Source organism: Bubalus bubalis, chromosome 6, assembly GCF_019923935.1.
Source record: "Bubalus bubalis isolate 160015118507 breed Murrah chromosome 6, NDDB_SH_1, whole genome shotgun sequence".
In the NCBI taxonomy this organism is placed as follows: domain Eukaryota; kingdom Metazoa; phylum Chordata; class Mammalia; order Artiodactyla; family Bovidae; genus Bubalus; species Bubalus bubalis.
Window position 1 is genome coordinate 35196459 of NC_059162.1, and position 19707 is coordinate 35216165.

General features: G+C 41.3%; 1 protein-coding gene across 1 annotated transcript in view; it reads left to right on the forward strand.

Moving 5' to 3' along the window:
- Positions 1–10953: 10953 nt before the first annotated feature.
- Positions 10954–19707, forward strand: part of LOC102416262 (calcium-binding mitochondrial carrier protein SCaMC-1) — a 58204-nt gene continuing 49450 nt past the window's right edge. Inside the window, exon 1 of the mRNA XM_006045130.4 lies at positions 10954–11350. Coding sequence (XP_006045192.1) covers positions 11168–11350 — 183 coding nt within the window. The 5' untranslated portion in view covers positions 10954–11167. The remainder of the gene's footprint in view (positions 11351–19707) is intronic.

Here is a 19707-nt window from a genome sequence, read left to right on the forward strand (position 1 = left end):
ATGAGAAACACTGGGCTGGATGAAGCACAAGCTGGAATCAAGATTGCTGGGAGAAATATCAATAACCTCAGATATGCAGATGACACCACCCTTATGGCAGAAAGCAAAGAAGAACTAAAGAGCCTCTTGATGAAAGTGAAAGAGGAGAGTGAAAAAGTTGGCTTAAAGCTCAACTAATTCAGAAAACTAAGATCATGGCATCTGGTCCCATCACTTCATGGCAAATAGATGGGGAAACAGTGGAAATAGTGAGAGACTTCATTTTTGGGGGCTCCAAAATCACTGCAGATGGTGATTGAAGCCATAAAATAAAAAGACGCTTACTCCATGGAAGGAAAGTTATGACCAACCTAGACAACATGTTAAAAAGCAGAGACATTACTTTGCCAACAAAGGTCTGTCTAGTCAAGGTTATGGTTTTTCCAGTGGTCATGTATGGATGTGAGAGTTGGACTGTGAAGAAAGCTGAGTGCCAAAGAATTGATGCTTTTGAACTGTGGTGTTGGAGAAGACTCTTGAGAGTCCCTTGAAACTGCAAGGAGATCCAATCAGTCCATCCTAAAGGAGATCCTTTATTGACTATGCCAAAGTCAATAAAGATCTATGTAGATCCACACAGATCCACATAGTCCTGGGTGTTCATTGGATCACTGATGTTGAAGCTGAAACTCCAGTACTTTGGCTCCCTGATGGGAAGAGCTGACTCATTGGAAAAGACCCTGATGCTGGGAAAGACTGAGGGCAGGAGGAGAAGGGGACGACAGAGGATGAGATGATTGGATGGCATCACTGACTCAATGAACATGGGTTTGGGTGAACTCCGGGAGTTGGTGATGGACAGGGAGGCCTGGCGTGCTGCGGTTCATGGGGTTGTAAAGAGTCGGACACAACTGAGCGACTGAACTGAACTGAACTAAGTCAATTTCATAGATGCTTACATTTTTCTGAATTGTTTTCAAATGGAACCAACTTTTGAACATTTGACAAAATACATATAATCTGGTATACTGAAACTCAAGTCAATTATATTTAATAAGAAAAATCTGTTTGTACATCTATATACTCTTCCACAAAATGCACTTCTCCCCTTTCTTATTTGGATTCACTGGGAACTGCAATGCACTGCTATAATGCTGGCCCATGGACATTGTTACTTGCTCATGCTAAGTCACTTCAGTCGTGTCCTACTCTATGCGATGCCATAGACAGCAGCCCACCAGGCTCCCCCGTCCCTGGGATTCTCCAGGCAAGAACACTGGGGTGGGTTGCCATTTCCTTTTCCAATGCATGAAAGTGAAAAGTGAAAGTGAAGTTGCTCGGTTGTGTCCGACTCTTTGCAACCCCATGGACTGCAGCCCACCAGGCTTCTCTGTCCATGGGATCCTCCAGGCGAGAGTACAGGAGTGGGGTGCCCCTAACCTAAGTTGAGGAGTCCCTCAAGAGGATTTGGAAACTTAGTGCCAGAAAAAGTGTTACAAAAGCTGTCTCTGGTGCCTGAGGTAGTAAGATATGAAACTGGGAGATGTTACAACCATGTTTCCTGCTATGTGAAGGAAAGGGATTTGCACTGTGGGAGAAGACAGAAGCAGGAGCACAGATGGGAGCAGAGACACAAGATACAGAATTGAGGCTGTTCCAGTTCATGATTTTTGGTTTAATTTGCTTTTATTTTTTTGGACATGTCTCTGAGCATGTGGGATCTTAGTTCCCCCACAAGGAATCAAACTTTTGCAGTGGGAGTGCAGAATCTTCATCACTGGACTACAGAGAAGTCCCCATGGTTTTTATTTTACCTCAGTTCCAGCTGCAGTCCTTTGCTTCTTGCATAAATTAGTCAGTCTGGGTTTCTGGCACTTGGACTCTCCAAACACCATCTCTTTATAGCCTACTAAGTTTCTTCAAGTATTTTTCTTTGAAAATAAAAAATATAGAATTAGGGTATGACCATAAATTGACTGTACTCACACACATGTAATATAATGCCTATTGACTCTGTTCAATTCAATTCAGTCGCAAAGAGTCGGATACGACTGAGCGACTGAACTGAACTGAACAGAGTCAACATCCAGAAGACTTTTAAAGACATGAAAGCGAAAGTCGCTCAGTCTTGTCAGACTCTTTGTGACCCCCTGTCCTATACAGTCCATGAAATTCTCCAGGCCAGAATACTGGAGCGGTTAGCTGTTCTCTTCTTCAGGGGATCTTTCCAGCCCAGGGATAGAACTGAGGTCTCCTGTATTGCAGGCGGATTCTTTACAGCTCAGCCACTAGGGAAGCTCAAAGACATGAAAAAGGAAGGTTAATTAAAATCAACAACAATAATGAAGAAGGATCAACACTATAACAATTTTAAAAAGCGTAACATTTTGACAACAGAAGGTTTCAAGGGTTACTAAATGAACTTTAACCATTGTTCTCCCCTTCCCCGCCCCCACCCCCCCCCCCCCCGCCCCCCAGTCCATTATATCCTTCAGGGCTTAAATAGATGACTAAGTCACTGAGAAATCATTCACAGGGATCATAAAGTTCCTGACTCCAAAGGAAACTTATTTTGTTGTTGATGGAAGGATGTTGATGTAATAGATTGTTTTTGCAATATATAAAATATTTTTTAAAGTAAATATGTTACACTTAAAAAAAACTAACATAATGGGTTTTAATATAAAGCATTCCTTTAGTTTTACTGGAGCACATAGTGAATGAAGATGGACAGAGAATATTTTTTTAAAAAGAAAAAAATGTTATAGCCAAGTTTTAAATAATATTTTAGTTCTGTATTTTTTTATTGGTATATTTTAGGAATCCGTAACTATATTGATGACTAAAAAATAAAGACCTACTAATCTTCTTTCCTTTGTTCTGCTGCCTGCCTGCATTACCCTCTGTTTTTACTATTAATATATATCCTAAAGCTGTTCTTCATCTGTAAGTTGGAGCACCCTCTGCTGAGTTGGTAGTAACATTACATTGTGGCCATTTTTTCAATAGTGGATCATTTTCCATCAAAAGGAAAATAACACTAAAATGTACTAAATGTACTAAAAAGATGGACTTTCTGCAAATTGAATTGCTCTCAAACTATATCAAACTTGTTACAAAGATACAGGTTCAGTCACATTATTACAAAGAAACAAGTGATCATGAATTTGAAGGTCTTATGAAGATACAAGCAAAACAATGTAAAAGACATTTAGTTTTTGAGTATACATAGCAAAAATATATGAAAGAAATAAAGCAAAAATCTCATTTTAAATATGAGTGATGAACCTTTTAAAATAAAAAAAAATGTGCATTTGAAATTTCTCTATGCACTGCGAAACTGTTAAAATGAATGTTAGAAGAGAGAATTTTTTGTTTATTTTTATTGAAGTATAATTGAGTTGCTGCTGCTGCTGCTGCTAAGTCGCTTCAGTCGTGTCTGACTCTGTTCGACTCCATAGACGGCAGCCCACCAGGCTCCCCCGTCCCTGGGATTCTCCAGGCAAGAACACTGGAGGGGGTTGCCATTTCCTTCTCCAATGCATGAAAGTGAAAAGTGAAAGTGAAGTCGCTCAGTCGTGTCCGACTCCTAGCGACCCCATGGACTGCAGCCCACCAGGCCCCTCCGTCCATGGGATTTTCCAGGCAAGAGTACTGGAGTGGGGTGCCATTGCCTTCTCCGATAATTGAGTTACAATATTGTTAATCCTGGATGACTTTGCTGTACAATAGGGATTAACAATAATTGAGTTAATCCCTATTGTACAGCAAAGTCATCCTATTATACATAAATATTTTCCATTATGGTTTATCATAGGCTTTTTTTAAAAAAGTGGAGGATAATTGCTTTACAATGTTGTATTAGTTTCTGCTGTACAACAAGCAAATTTTTATTGTTTTGTAGATTCTTAGTTTTATTGTTATTATATGACCCAAATTTCTTCTAGTTAAAGTTATCCTGGAGGTATGATTAATTTATTTTCTGTCTGCCCTGACTAAACTGTATGTTCCATGAGTACAGAGACCACCTCTGCATTTCTGTATCTAAAAATATTCAAAACTGAATTCATACCAATACCACTAATTCAAATTCAGCTCTGTAGGATTCATTCTAGCTTTCCTCTTGGTGTATCTGTAACTCACTTCTCTGACAAGAAGCCTAGCTCTTATCCTCAGTATACTCATTTATTTGCCCTATCCTTTTGTATGTAATCAGTCTCACAAACATTAGGCTACTGCCCTGCTTAGTTACCTTTTTTCCTTGAGTTTTGACCCATGCTGGGTAGCTTTTCTCAAGCCTGCCTAATAGCTTTTAACTGGTGATTCCAGAAGGAAGGGAGAGAGGGAGGGCGGGAAATGGAGGCTTTACATACAAAAACATAAGTACAGAATATTGATACAATTTCAATGATTATTGATTCTTCAATAGATGTCCAGTTTTTTCTTGCACTTTTAATCTATCAATCTTCAGAACAAAATTTTCACAAATGATCACAAAATGAAGAAAGTCTGTGTTCAGACTGAAATATTTTCAAAGTTCTGAGATAGCTATGTGGCTTTGAATCCATTTTGAATTTGACACAACTGATTTGAAATGACGTTTATTTACATGATTTAATAATAATGGTCAGATCAGATCAGTTGCTCAGTCTTGTCTGACTCTTTGCGACTCCATGAATTGCAGCACGCCAGGCCTCCCTGTCCATCACCAACTCCCGGAGTTCACTGAGACTCACGTCCATCGAGTCAGTGATGCCATCCAGCCATCTCATCCTCTGTCATCCCCTTCTCCTCTTGCCCCCAATCCCTCCCAGCATCAGAGTCTTTCCCAATGTGTCAACTCTTCGCATGAGGTGGCCAAAGTACTGGAGTTTCAGCTTTGGCATCATTCCTTCCAAAGAAATCCCAGAGCTGATCTCCTTCAGAATGGACTGGTTGGACCTCCTTGCAGTCCAAGGGACTCTCAAGAGTCTTCTCCAACACCACAGTTCAAAAGCATCAATTCTTCCGCACTCAGCCTTCTTCACAGTCCAACTCTCACATCCATACATGACCACAGGAAAAACCATAGCCTTGACTAGACGAACCTTTGTTGGCAAAGTAATGTCTCTGCTTTTGAATAAGCTATCTAGGTTGGTCATAACTTTCTTTCCAAGGAGTAAGCGTCTTTTAATTTCATGGCTGCAGTCACCATCTGCAGTGATTTTGGAGCTCAGAAAAATAAAGTCTGACACTGTTTCCACTGTTTCTCCATCTATTTCCCATGAAGTGATGGGACCGGATGCCATGATCTTCGTTTTCTGAATGTTGAGCTTTAAGCCAACTTTTTCACTCTCCTCTTTCACTTTCATCAAGAGGCTTTTTAGTTCCTCTTCACTTTCTGCCATAAGGGTGGTGTCATCTGCATATCTGAGGTGACTGATATTTCTCCCAGCAATTTTGATTCCAGCTTGTGTTTATTCCAGTCCAGCGTTTCTCATGTTGTACTCTGCATATAAGTTAAATAAGCAGGGTGACAATATACAGCCTTGATGAACTCCTTTTCCTATTTGTAACCAGTCTGTTATTTCATGTCCAGTTCTAACTGTTGCTTCCTGACCTGCATACAAATTTCTCAAGAGGCAGATCAGGTGGTCTGGTATTGCCATCTCTTTCAGAATTTTCCACAGTTTATTGTGATCCATACAGTCAAAGGCTTTGGCATAGTCAATAAAGCAGAAATAGATGCTTTTAGTTTTTCAGTAATTAAGTGCCATGTTTTTGTGATTGAGAATTGTCTGAAATTACCTTTTGAAGGGTTGGGGATAGTGGATAGGCTGAGTAAGATCAGAATTCACCTTCTTTTCTGGATTCTGTCTCTTAGATGCCTTGGAAAACATGGGGAGAATATTCAGTTATTTTAATGTGATAAATGAGTCAAAACGTAAAATGATTATTGTTTCCTAAAGACTACTAGAACATTGAAATTTAAAACTCACAGTATGATAAAATGGTCTTTCCAGTGATGGTGATAGCTTAATGCTGAGCCAACAGGAAGATCATCTAGAGAAGGAAATGGCAACCCACACCAGTATTCTTTCCTGGAAAACCCCATGGACAGCCTGGCGGGCTACAGCCTATGGGGTCCCAAAGAGTCAGGCAGGTTGAGTACACACACACACACACACACACACACTCAAACTCTTAGTTATCCCACTTTGTGAACACTTAAATTTGAGACAGCAATGATCAGGGTTTGAAATATGATCAGAGCCTTGTGGACCAGCTGAAACTTTGGTCTTATTGGAACTAAGTGCTCCAGTAGGTTTTTTTTTTAAGGGTAAGATTGTTTACCAGCAAAAAATATGAAAATCTCAACTGATTATTCAAGCAGAACCCCTTAACTATATGGTATTCAAAGTAGGTATTGAAGGAGGTTTTCGAAGACCAAAGTAGATGAAACTGTTTAAGTTAAAAGGCAGTGATGGAAGATAGTAGCACCCGAGAAGGCTAGATGTCAGGGAAAACAGAAGCAAGTTGAACTGGGCTGAACCCAGGCTCCTGTCCTGACTACAGAAATAAATTGAGCTAAGGAAAGTTCAGGGTTTCTGCTCTTGGCCTCTGTAGAAACACTGCTGCTGCTTCTGCTAAGTCGCTTCAGTCGTGTCCAACTCTGTGTGACCCCATAGACGGCAGCCCACCAGGCTCCCCCGTCCCTGGGATTCTCCAGGCAAGAATTCTGGACTGGGTTGCCATTTCCTTCTCCAATGCATGAAAGTGAAAAGTGAAAGTGAAGTCGCTCAGTCGTGTCCAACTCTTCACGACCCCATGGACTGCAGCCCATCAGGCTCCTCCGTCCATGGGATTTGCCAGGCAAGAGTACTGGAGTGGGGTGCCATTAGTCTTTGGCAATTAGCAACATACAAGTGTGTAGGGATGCCCTGCCTCATGCAGATGTGTAAATATCTATATAACATTTTCTTTTCTCACATAGAAGGTTGCTATTGTTCAGTTCAGTTCAGTTCAGTTGCTCAGTCACGTCTGACTCTTTGAAACACCATGGGCTACAGCACACCAGGCCTCCCTGTCCATCATCAACTCCCAGAGTGGGTGTCAAACTCATGTCCATCGAGTCGGTGATGCTATCCAACCATCTCATCCTCTGTTGTCCCCTTCTCCTCCTGTCTTCAATCTTTCCTAGCATCAGGGTCTTTTCAAATGAGTCAGTTCTTCGCTTCAGGTGACGAAAGTATTGGAGTTTCAGATTCAGCACCAGTCTTTCCAATGAATATTCAGGACTGATTTCCTTTAGGATGGACTGGTTGGATGTCCTTGCTGTCCAAGGGACTCTCAAGAATCTTCGCCAGCACCTCAGTTCAAAAGCATCAATTCTTTGGCACTCAGCTTTCTTTATAGTCCAACTCTCACATCCATACATGACTACTGGAAAAACGATAGGTTTGACTTGGCAAAGTAATGTCTCTGCTTTTTACTATGCTGTCTAGGTTGGTCATAACTGTTCTTCCAAGGAGCAGGCATCTTTTAATTTCATGGCTGCAGTCACCATCTACAGTGATTTTGGAGACCAAGAAAATAAAGTCTATCACTGTTTTCCCATCTATTTGCCATGAAGTGATGGGACCAGATGCTATGATCTTAGTTTTCTGAATGTTGAGTTTTAAGCCAACTTTTTCATCTCTTCTATCACTTTAATCAAGAGGCTCTTTAGTTCTTCTTTGCTTTCTGCCATAAGGGTGGTGTCATCTACATATATGAGGTTATTGATAGTTCTCCCAGCAATCTTAATTCAAGCCTGTGCTTCATCCAGTCCAGCATTTCTCACGATGTACTTTCCATATAAGTTAAATGAGTAGGGTAACAATATACAGCCTTGATGTACTCCTTTCCCGATTTGGAGCCAGTCTCTTGTTCCATGTCCAGTTCTCACTGTTGCTTCTTGACCACGTATAGATTTCTCAAGAGGCTGGTCAGGTGGTCTGGTATTCCCATCTCTTTAAGAATTTTCCATAGTTTGTTGTGATTCTCGCAGTCGAAGGCTTTGGCATAGTCAATAAAGCAGAAGTAGATGTTTTTCTGGAACTCTCTTGCATTTTTGATGATCCAACGGATGTTGGCAATTTAATCTCTGGTTCCTCTGCCTTTTCTAAAACCAGCTTGAACATCTGGAATTTCCCCAGGTCTACTATATAAGAGTTGCACTTACACCAGAGCCCCAGGTCATCTTACACATGTTAAAGTTTGAAAATCTCTGCTAGTATAAAGTTATTCTTGTTTAGTCACTAAGTTGATCCAACTTTTCGTGGGATCAAGAGGCTCTTTAGTTCTTTGCTTTCTGCCATAAGTGTGGTGTCATCTGCATATTTAAAAAGTCAGATTTATTGAAGTATGTTTCCACAGGGTAAAATTAAACCATTTTAGTACATAGTGCTGTGCATTTTAACAAGCTCATACAGTTGTGTAAACACAGCTGTAATCAAAACATAGAACAGTTCCATCACTCCGCCCAGCTCCTCAGCACCTGACAACCACTGATCTGTTTTCTGTCGCTATAGTTTTCCCTTTTCTAGTATGTCATGTAATGTATGGCTGCATGCATCAGTTCATTCCTTTTTATTGCTGAGTAGTATTCCATTGTATGAATGCAACATAGGTTGTTTATCTAACATTCACCCATTTAAGAACATTTTGCTTATTTATGGGTTTTGGTAATTATGAAGAAAACAGCTATGAACATTCTTGTACAAGTTTTGTGCAAACATAAGTTTGTCAGTTCAATTTTTAAAATTATTTATTTTAATTGGAGGATAATTACTCCAGTACATTGTGATGGCCTCTGGTATACCTCAACATGAGTCAGCCATAGGCGTCCACGTGTTCCCTTCCTCCTGAACCCCCCTCCCACATCCCTCCAGGCTGCCACAGAGCCCTGACTTTGGGTTCCCTATGTCACGCATCGAACTCCCACTGGCTCTCTATTTTACACACGGCAATGTATATGTTTCAATGCTGTTCTCTCAAATCATCCCGCCCTCTCCTTCTCCCACTGTGTCCAAAAGTCTGTTCTTTATGTCTGTGTCTCCTTTGCTGCCCTGCATGTAGGATGATCGGTTCTATCTTTTGAGATTCCATATATATGCATTAATGTATGGTATTTGTCTTTCTCTGTCAGTCAAAATGTTGACAAATAATATCTCTATTTACTACAAAAAAAAAAAAAAAAGATGAAGATGGAAAAGAAAAAAAAAATCAGAGTCTGAGATGACCATTTCAAGGAGCTTCTCTTCAAGTACACAGTGTTCATAGTAGGGATTAAAAGAGATTTTTCAAGGATGGATAGAAAATTTGATGATGTTTGAGGACCTTTCCAAAGGAAGAGGATAATTCTTAACAAAACTGGAAATTGGGAGGAGAAAAAAAAAAAAAAAGCAAATAAATGGGTTTCAAGATGATTGTAACTAAACAGGCAGCCCTCAGTTTACAAACTCTAGATTTGCATATGTCTTAAATATACAAAACAGTATGAGGGGAAGGAAAGTCAAGGTCTCAGTTTCTGGGTTTTGTTTAGTAATTAGTCTGGACTAATTAACTAGTTGGAACTAGTCTTTGTTTAATAATTCAAAAGATGTGGGCAGATCCTTATTTACAAGTACAGATCTGTATCTCCTGCAGATAGTACGAACCCAGTGATAGTTTTTATAAGCAGCTGTGGATGAACAGAGCATTACTACCATTAATATTTCACCTGACTGGTACTTGAGAGTATTAGGATCTTTCACATACAGTATACCACCCTGTTAAGAGGCAGATACTCGTACTCTCCTTTTGTTGATGAGAGGCTACCCAGGGAAGTTATGACACATCTCGGATTTCACATCTCAGAGTTACACAGCTGAAAGATGAGGACCCTGCCTGGTATTTTCTCTGTAAATCCACTATTCCTTCGCTTATCCCATGTTATGCAGTAAGAGTTCTGAATTTCCTGGGCAGTAATCCCAAGCCTTGTAAACATCCATCTTGAGGAGGAGCGGCCTGAAGTTTTTCTGATATGTGCTGCTGCTACTGCTTGCTGCTAAGTCGCTTCAGTCGTGTCCGATTCTGTGCGACCCCATAGACGGCAGACCACCAGGCTCCCCCGTCCCTGGGATTCTCCAGGCAAGAACACTGGAGTGGGTTGCCATTTCCTTCTCCAGTGCATGAAAGTGAAAAGTGAACGTGAAGTCGCTCAGTCGTGTCCGACTCCTAGCGACCCCATGGACTGCAGCCTACCAGGCTCCTCCATCCATGGGATTTTCCAGGCAAGAGTACTAGAGTGGGGTGCCATTGTCTTCTCCGCTGATACGTGCTAAGATTCTAAAACTCATCGGGCAGATCCCACTAAGCTGTACATCGAAGTAGCCTCATCCACCTGAATGGATGCTGACTTTTTCAGGAGGTGAAAGTCTCCTCCACCCCCACGCCCACTTCTATTGAGCTACAATTACACAACACTGTATTAGTTTTAGGTGTTCCTTTTCATTTTTTAAATTGCTTTCAGATTTAACTCCTCTGCGTTTTAAAGCTTAATTCCCATCCCAGGTGTGCAGCCACCCAACTCGCTCATTTCTGTGAACGGAAAACAGATCCAGAGACTGGATCTGTGGAGTTGCAGGGAAAAAAAGAGATGTGTTCGAAACAAAGCCCGAGAAGGCCCAGTTTCCCTGAGGAGAGAACTATTTCTGGGCAGTTCACCAGGGCTACAAACCGAAAGGGAGGGAAGGGCTTGAAGTTAAGTAACCTGAGCGTCAGGCTGCCCCACCCCCACCCCCCCAACCCACAACCTCTACACACACACACCCTCGCCCCTCTTTAACAGGCTGACGCAGAATCCCACAGTCTCTGGGGCCTCCCCAACTGCTCCACTCAGATGGAGCAGGGCTCACTCGTCAGGTCCCAGTGCCCCTCCCGGGCCCCACCCAGCAGCCTTTGCACTTCCTGCCAGTCCCAGGCTGCGCCTGGCCCGTCCCCCGCGCTTCTCGTGGAGGCTGGCGCTGGCGAGCTCCTCCCAGAGCGACAGCGAGAGCGGCCACTCCCTATGCGCCGAGGCGGCTCGTTGGGTCTCGGCTCGTCGGACTGCAAGTGGCAGTCCCTTAGCCGCCAGGCCTTAGACCCCTGAACTCCCTCGGCTGGGCGGGCCAGCGCCTCCGGTATCATGCTGCGCTGGCTGCGGGGCTTCGTGCTGCCCTCGGCGGCCTGCCAGGACGTGGAGCCGCCGACGCGCTACGAGACCCTCTTTCAGAAACTGGACCGCAACGGGGACGGCGTGGTGGACATCAGCGAGCTGCAGGAGGGGCTCAAAAGCTTGGGCATCCCCCTGGGCCAGGACGCCGAGGAGGTGGGTCGCTGCGGGGCGCGGCCCGAGGGGCCGGGAGGGCTGCAGGGACTCTGGGCGCTCCAGGACTAGGGCGACGGCCCGCGGCTCTGCAGGAAGAAGCCGGATTTAAGGCGGCCCGCCCGCGAACGGTTCAGAAGCTCAGGGATGGGGACCGCGGCCAGGTACCCCGGAACCGATGCTCGTCGAGATCTGAAAGGCTACTGGTGTTTTTCCAGAACAAAGAGTGCGGCAGTGCTCTAGCTAGCTCTTAACAGTTCAAAATCCTGTACCCAGTACTTTTGGTACCCCTCCACTCCCTTTTTGTAGCTCTTAGCCTCTGCAAACATTTAATGAAGTTTTTTGTTTTTGTTTTGTTTTGTTTTAGCTCTCACACTTCAGTGGCTCCAAGTTGTGTAAAAAGGCTCACATTTTGTATCTCTCTTCGAACCTGCTTTCTTGTATCAGATAGTTTGCTGTTTTAGAACTGTTTGAAAAACCATCGTATTTTCCCCCCAACTTCCCGTTGAGGAGGAGAGGCAACATTCCATTGTTTAAAACATTCTTAATACCCAAAGTCCACAAGTTGACCTGAAGGGTTGGCCCGTCGTCTGAGCAATTTCGGCTTCTCTGAGTCATAGTTGTGTCCCCGAGAGCAGCTCCTATAAGCAGGGCGGAGATACTTGGAACATCTCCAGACCCTCTGAAAACGTAAGAGGACACTTTGGCATTCTCTATCCCCAGAGGGAAAGTGAATACGTTCTGAGAGCGAACAACTGTTTTATAGTAGTATTTTAAGCTACTCATTCAATGCCTGTAGTAGTTACAGGCCTCTTCAAGTGGCTATTTATTCTTGAGTCAGATTTAGTAAGCTACAACTTTTAGGAAACTGCCGATTTTGTCCAATGTTCATAATACTTATATTCACTTAAGGTTTTAAAGAAGTTCTGACTGTATCTGTAGTTGTTTTCTTCTTCCTCCCACCTTCAACCTCACGAAATCTTTTATTCTTGCCAGTCCTTCTCCCTGTCCTGGCCAACTTTGGTATTTTTTGCTGATTGTCTCTGTTTTTAAATTTTCTTCCATTAGCTTTTATTTCTTTCTACTTTCTTTAGGTTTACTCATTTGCCCCTTTTCTAATTTCTTGAGTTGAATGTTTGATTCATTAACTGACTCTTTGTGACCCCATGGACTGTAGCCTGCCAGGCTCCTCTCTCCATGAGATTCTCCAAGCAAGAATACAGGAGTGGGTTGCTATTCCCTTCTCCAGGGAATCGTCCTGACTCAGGGATGGAACCTGGGTCTCCTGCATTGCAGGCAGATTCTTTACCATCTGAGCCACCAGGGAAGCCCATTTTGAGCTATAATATCCCTTTGATCACTTCTTTCGTCTCATCCCATAAGTTTGTATTTTTGTCGTAACTTAGCTCCCAGTATTTTCTAATGTCCTATATGATTTCATCCCTGATGCATGAATTATTTAAATGTGTGCTTTAAATTTCAAAATATATGCTTTCTTTGTTGGTTCTTTGAAAGTATGAATAAAACAGATAAACCTCTGGCAAGACTGCTTAAGAAAAAGAGAGAACTCAGGAATAAAAAATGTCTTCAGTTTTCTAAAATTTATATAAGAATATATTATAAAATAAGTTGTATAAAACTATGTGTATGCAAACATATAGAACAGGATGGCATGTATACATACCTAATATATGTATCTTATACATAAAATATACTTTACACGTACATACATATACATACTATCACTGTCTGTGCTCATGCCAGATATTAACTATTCTCAGTACTCTTTTTTGGTTCTTTAATAAAAGTGTAATAATGATTGCTTTTGGCTGGTACGAGTTAAATTACCTTTTTACTTTCTTCTTCATAATTTTTGTATTATTTCAGTTTTTAAAAATGATCATACATTATTTTTATGATTAGGAAAAAATAGAGGAATTAAAAAAAATTAAATATCATCTCTCTGGGATGAGCTTTTCCGGACCACCCTCTATAGACGAGTTCATCACTGGTCTCTCCAAAAGGTATTTTTATTTATTGACTGTGTCCTCCACTAATACCAAACATCCTGAAGATGAGGATCATGTCTCATGATCTAAGCACAGTGATACAAAAAGATTTAAGGCTTGTGATTTGAAATACACTAAACAAGGCAGTGGCTCATTTGAAATAATTAAAAGTTGGTTATTAAAAATTAATCAATTAAATATTCAATTGCAAAGTAGTTGTTAATGGTTTTATTTCCAGCATATGTAGGACAGAAAACCAAAAGTTCTCCTGTTGTAAGATGCCCAGAAATGCTGTATAAGATAAGATAAATATATAAAAGTATTTTTTAGAGCAGTTATTGGTTTACAACAAAATTGAGAGGAAGGTACAGAGATTTCCCCTACACTTTCTGCCCCTAGACATCACACACATAAGCCTCCCCCACTGTCAACATCATTTAACAAAATGGTACTTTTTTGTTTAACCAAGGATGAACCTACACTGACATATCATTATCACTAAGTTCATAGCTTACTTTAGAGTTCACTCTTGGTATTGTATATTCTATGGGTTTGGACAAATGTATAATGACATGTATTCATTATTATAATATCATATAGTGCTATTTCTGCCCTAAAAGTCCTCTGTGCTCTGCCTATTTATACCCACCCCCAACCACTGATCTTCTGTTTCCATAGTTTTGCCAGATAAACATCTTTTTACACACATAGATGAATTTGTAAGAAAAGTCTAGCCAAACTATCTGGGTATAAATCGTGATTGTGCTACTTACTTGATAACTTTGGGGCAAATTTTAAAATCTCTCTAGCCTCAGTTTCCACATCTGTGACAGAGGTGATATCAGTACTTATTTCATAGGGTTATTGTGAAGTATAAATGAATTAAAATGTGTTAAATTCTTAGAATAATACCTGGTACCTAATAAACAATCAACTAATTATAGGCTTTAAATTATCTAATACTGTTATTATAGTCACTATTAAAAAGAAGTGTCAGAATCTCTATAATTGTAGATTTGCCAACTTTATAATTTTGTCAGTTTCCCCTTTTATATTTTAAAAATAGACTATATAGTGGACTGTACTACTGGTGAATTCAGATTTAGCATTGTTATATCTTCTTAGTGAATTGCTCTTTTTATCTTTATTTTTTCTTTCTTGCCTACCCTTGTAGCATCAGTTCAGTTCAGTTCAGTTCAGTCCCTCAGTCGTGTCCAACTCTTTGCGACCCCATGAATCACAGCACGCCAGGCCTCCCTGTCCATCACCAACTCCCGGAGTTCACTCAAACTCACGTCCATCGAGTCGGTGATGCCATCCAGCCATCTCATCCTCTGTCGTCCCCTTCTCCTCCTGCCCCCAATCCCTCCCAGCATCAGGGTCTTTTCCAATGAGTCAACTCTTCGCATGAGGTGGCCAAAGTACTGGAGTTTTAGCTTCAGCATCAGTCCTTCCAGTGAACACCCAGGCACAGTGCCTGACACATAGGACAGAAGTGAATGCACTACAGTTTCTTGTTCTGATTGACCCTGCCTTTACATGTTTCCAAATTGCCTCATTATGAAATTAATGTTTTAGATAAAATTCAGATTAAGTTCTTCTAGGACTCAGGAATTGTTTGTAGAGGGTAGTATAAGAAACAAGGAAATACAGTAGTTATTACTAATATTCCCATAAGAATCTAGTAATCCTGTCTGCTTTTTCTTTTTTCTTAGAATATCCCTCCTCCCTTTCCCCCTTCCCCTCCCCTCCTCCCTCTCCTCCTCCTCCTTCTGCCCTCCTCCTCCTCCTTGTTTTTCATCAAAGGCCACATTAAAACATTCTAAAAGGATATTAATATTTGGATATCATTTGAGATACTCTGAGGAAAAAAATTTCAGAACATCGAAGAGGAGAAGAAATAATCTGAATTTTAATTTACTGAAATGGAAATCAGAAAAATAAACTGATGGAGAGTCAGCAATTTTAGCTGGAAGTTCTTATTTTGATTCAGTTCAGGCTTGGAAAACTTTGTAATAGTATAGGACCAAAAACAAACAAACAAAAATCTAGCTTTAGAATGAATAAGCCAATATAATGAAAAAAGGAAGATCTTGACTTTTTTAATACAGATTTTTACAGATATTTTTTATTTCTCCTCAAGTTGTAGTACCATTTAGTAGTAATTCTTTTATTAATAGGTGGAGGAAAAATGGGGCAGACTGTGTAGCATATGAAGGTATTCCTGTACCCATGTGCACAGCTAACTGATCTAACAGTTGTGTTCAGCTGGCCTCTGAAGTCATGGACAATTTTAAAACTTAAGTTGCCTGCCATGTATTCATACAGGTACAAACTCTTACTGTAACTTTCTCAGGAGAGACTTTGAATCATAAGAGGCATAGGACTCTTACAGCTGAGAGGATTACCAAGAGCTAGAAGGGAAGCAGCTCAAAGAATTTCATATTTGTTCTGGAGCCACTGCAGAAACCCAGTGAAGATAATGACCTGGCGTAGGGGTGTGGGGGTGATCACAGGAAAGGCCCACGCAGGCAGATTTTCATTCAGGTTCTAAGCATCAGTACAATGATTCCTAAGTTCCTTAACCTTAGAAGAAGAAGTCTTAAAAAGTGTGATTAACAACTTCAAAAAAAAAAAAAAAAGGTGGACCAACACCACTAGTCATTATGACTCCACAGTCCATGTCTCAAAATTCCCCTACCCACTTTTCTATAAAAAGAAGTTCTACCTTTAGAGACAGACCTGTGCAGAAGTCTTTCAGGAAGCTTCTGGAGAAAAGACTCTTCCTGGAGTGAGCTGGAAACAGGCTTTCTGATTGGATGATCAGGGAGCAAGGTGGGAACTGGGTGACCTCACACCCCAGATCTGGCCCCCAACGCTGCGTGCACCTTGTGCCTCTGCTCTGGAGCCGTTGTCTGCATGGTTGACTTCCTGTTCTGGACCTGGCAGAAGGGCTATGGCTGTGGTAGCAGAGAGACAGCTGCTACTTCAGGTCTCTTCCAACTTGGCCTGCGGTGGGCAAAGATTGCCATCTTGCCTTTCACATTCACCTCGAGACTCACAGGGTCACAGCATGGACCACTCTAGTCGCTTCTCCCGCCAGAGACATCCCAGATGGACGCCTCCTATGAAAAACTGTTTTCTCACCTAGACCATAATGAAGACAGGATCCTGGACATCTTTGAGCTTCTGGAAGGCCTGCAGGGTGTAGGGGTCATTCAGGATGGAGGGAAGGTGGGCTTCAGAGGTGCTGTGATCGGAGAGATGTTGGGGCTGAGAGTTCTGGAGGATCCTTGGGCAGAGAAGCCTACAGTCAAATTTACAGGTTCCTAAACTTGATCTGGGCTGCCATTGTAGTTTTCAGGTCAATTACCAACCTTACTGAAGGAAGAATAACAATGTTACTAATAGTCTTCTCAAGCATTTTTCTCAGTTTTCCCCCTGGCTCTAATATGATAATTTAGGAATATAGTAAGGAATACAATAACCAATCATTACTAAGTGTTCCAAAAGTATCCAGGGAAGGAAAAAGACATCGAGGCAAGTCCTGAGACAAAATAACTAACTTGAGATGAACTCGGGCTTCTGAATTCAAATTGCTCTCAGGATATTGGATGCAAACTGGTTTTTGGGGTCACCTTGTTCAAGGTACTCACCTGTTATTAGTAGCCTATGAGCATCAACCCCAAGAATGCTCCCTCCTCTCTTTAGGGAACTGGCATAATCACTATGTGTGTGTTTTGAGAGTTGTGTGGTAGTTGAAACTTCTCTAATATTGGATATTGAAGGAGGACAATCAGTCTGAATGGCTTGTAGTCTTGGGGTCTCACCCAAGCTAATATGTCCTTATAACTTGCTTTAATCATCAGACTTTTAAAAATGAGCTTGGGCATTGTTTGCTTTGCAGATCTTTCCCCCAGCAACCTAGGTTAGAGGATCCTTCTCAGTATGTGATGCCGCATGCATTTCTATTATTTCCAAGTAATTTTCTGTTTGGAAGTTATTATTGAGTATAATTATTGTTTTCCAATAATATTTGCTCTTTGGATGTTTAACTCAGAAGACTGGGAGATCCATGAGAGGTAAAGATTGGCAAATTCATTTGAAAAATTGGCACTTCATGCTCAAAAAACTGTCAGTTGAGTTCTGTCATGTTAAGATTTGGTAAAACTCTTCTTCTAATAAGCTGTGTGAACTTTGGAAGTCTATATTTTAATCATCCATTGAGTCATTGATCAGTTGTATTTTGAGCGTGTTTTATATGCCAAGCACTGTGTCTTGATTTCTTCATTTGTAACATCAGAGGCCTGGACTGGATGATGTCTATAGACCAGGCCAGTCCAAAATATTCTCTCTGTAAATTGCACTTGGATTTTTAAGTCATGTTTTTCTTTTTAAACCTATTGCCATTAATGCTTTTTTAAAGCTTCTCTTGTACTTAGATTTTCAAGTGTGACTTTTATTTATTTATTAGGAATAAACTAACCTTTCATAAATTCTAGATTATGCCATAAACAGGTTCAGTCTTTGAAACACATTACTTCTTTATCAAAACAAAATTTTGTTTGTTGTTCTTGGTAATAGACGGTCTGAGCCATATAAAAAGGCTTTTTGTGGTTGATGAGGGCTTACGTATCAAAACTCCAGTGGACTCTGCAGTAACCACATCAGTTCAGTTCAGATCCGTTACTCAGGCGTGTCCGACTCTTAGCAACCCTATGGACTGCAGCACACCAGGCCTCCCTGTCCATCACCAACTCCTGGAGTTTACTCAAACTCATGTCCATTGAGTCGGTGATGCCATCCAACCATCTCATCCTCTGTTGTCCCCTTCTTGCCTTCAATCTTTCCCAGGATCAGGGTCTTTTCAAATGAGTCAGCTCTTCGCATCAGGTGGCCAAAGTATTGGAGTTTCAGCTTCAACAGCAGTCCTTCCAATGAACATTCAGGACTGATTTCCTTTAGGATGGATTTGTTGGATCTCCTTGCAGTCCAAGGGACCCTCAAGAGTCTTCTCCAACACCACAGTTCAAAAGCGTAAACTTCGGTGCTCAGCTTTCTTTATAGTCCAACTCTCACGTCCCTACATTTCTACTGGAAAAACCATAGCCTTTCTGGACGGACCTTTGTTAGCAAAGTAATGTCTCTGCTTTTTAATATGCCGTCTAGGTTGGTCATAACTTTCCTTCCAAGGAGTAAGTCTCTTTTAATTTCATGGCTGCAGTCACCATCTGCAGTGATTTTGGAGCCCAGAAAAATTAGCCACTGTTTTCACTGTTTCCCCATCTATTTCCCATGAAGTGATGGGACCAGATGCCATGATCTTCATTTTCTGAATGTTGAGCTTTAAGCCAACTTTTTCACTCTCCTCTTTCACTTTCATCAAGAGGCTTTTGAGTTCCTCTTCACTTTCTGCCATAAGGATGGTGTCATCTGCATATCTGAGGTTATTGATATTTCTCCCGGCAATCTTGATTCCAGCTTGTGTTTCTTCCAGTCCAGTGTTTCTCATGATGTACTCTGCATATAAGTTAAATAAACAGGGTGACAATATACAGCCTTGACGAACTCCTTTTCCTATTTGTAACCAGTCTGTTGTTCCATGTCCAGTTCTAACTGTTGCTTCCTGACCTGCATACAGGTTTCTCAGGAGGAAGGTCTGGTGGTCTGGTATTCTCATCTCTTTCAGAATTTTCCACAGTTTATTGGGATCCACACAGTCAAAGGCTTTGGCATAGTCAATAAAGCAGAAATAGATGTTTTTCTGGAACTCTCTTGCTTTTTTAATGATCCAGCAGATGTTGGCAGTTTGATCTCTGGTTCCTCTGCCTTTTCTAAATCCTGCTTGAACATGTGGAAGTTCACGGTTCACATACTGCTGAAGCCTGGCTTGAAGAATTTTGAGCATTACTTTACTAGCAGGTGAGATGAGTGCAATTGTGCGGTAGTTTGAGCATTCTTTGGCGTTGCCTTTCTTTGAGATTGGAATGAAAACTGACCTTTTCCAGTCCTGTGGCTACTGCTGAGTTTTCCAAATTTGCTGGCATGTTGAGTGCAGCACTTTCACAGCATCATCTTTCAGGATTTGAAATAGCTCAACTGGAATTCTGTCATATCCACTAGCTTTGTTCGTAGTGATGCTTCTTAAGGCCCACTTGACTTCACATTCCAGAATGTCTGGCTCTAGGTGAGTGATCATACCATCATGATTCTGGGTCATGAAGATCTTTTTTGTACAGTTCTTCTGTGTATTCTTGCCACCTCTTCTTAACATCTGCTTCTATTAGATCCATACCATTTATGTCGTTTATTGACCCCCATCTTTGCATGAAATGTTCCCTTGGTATCTCT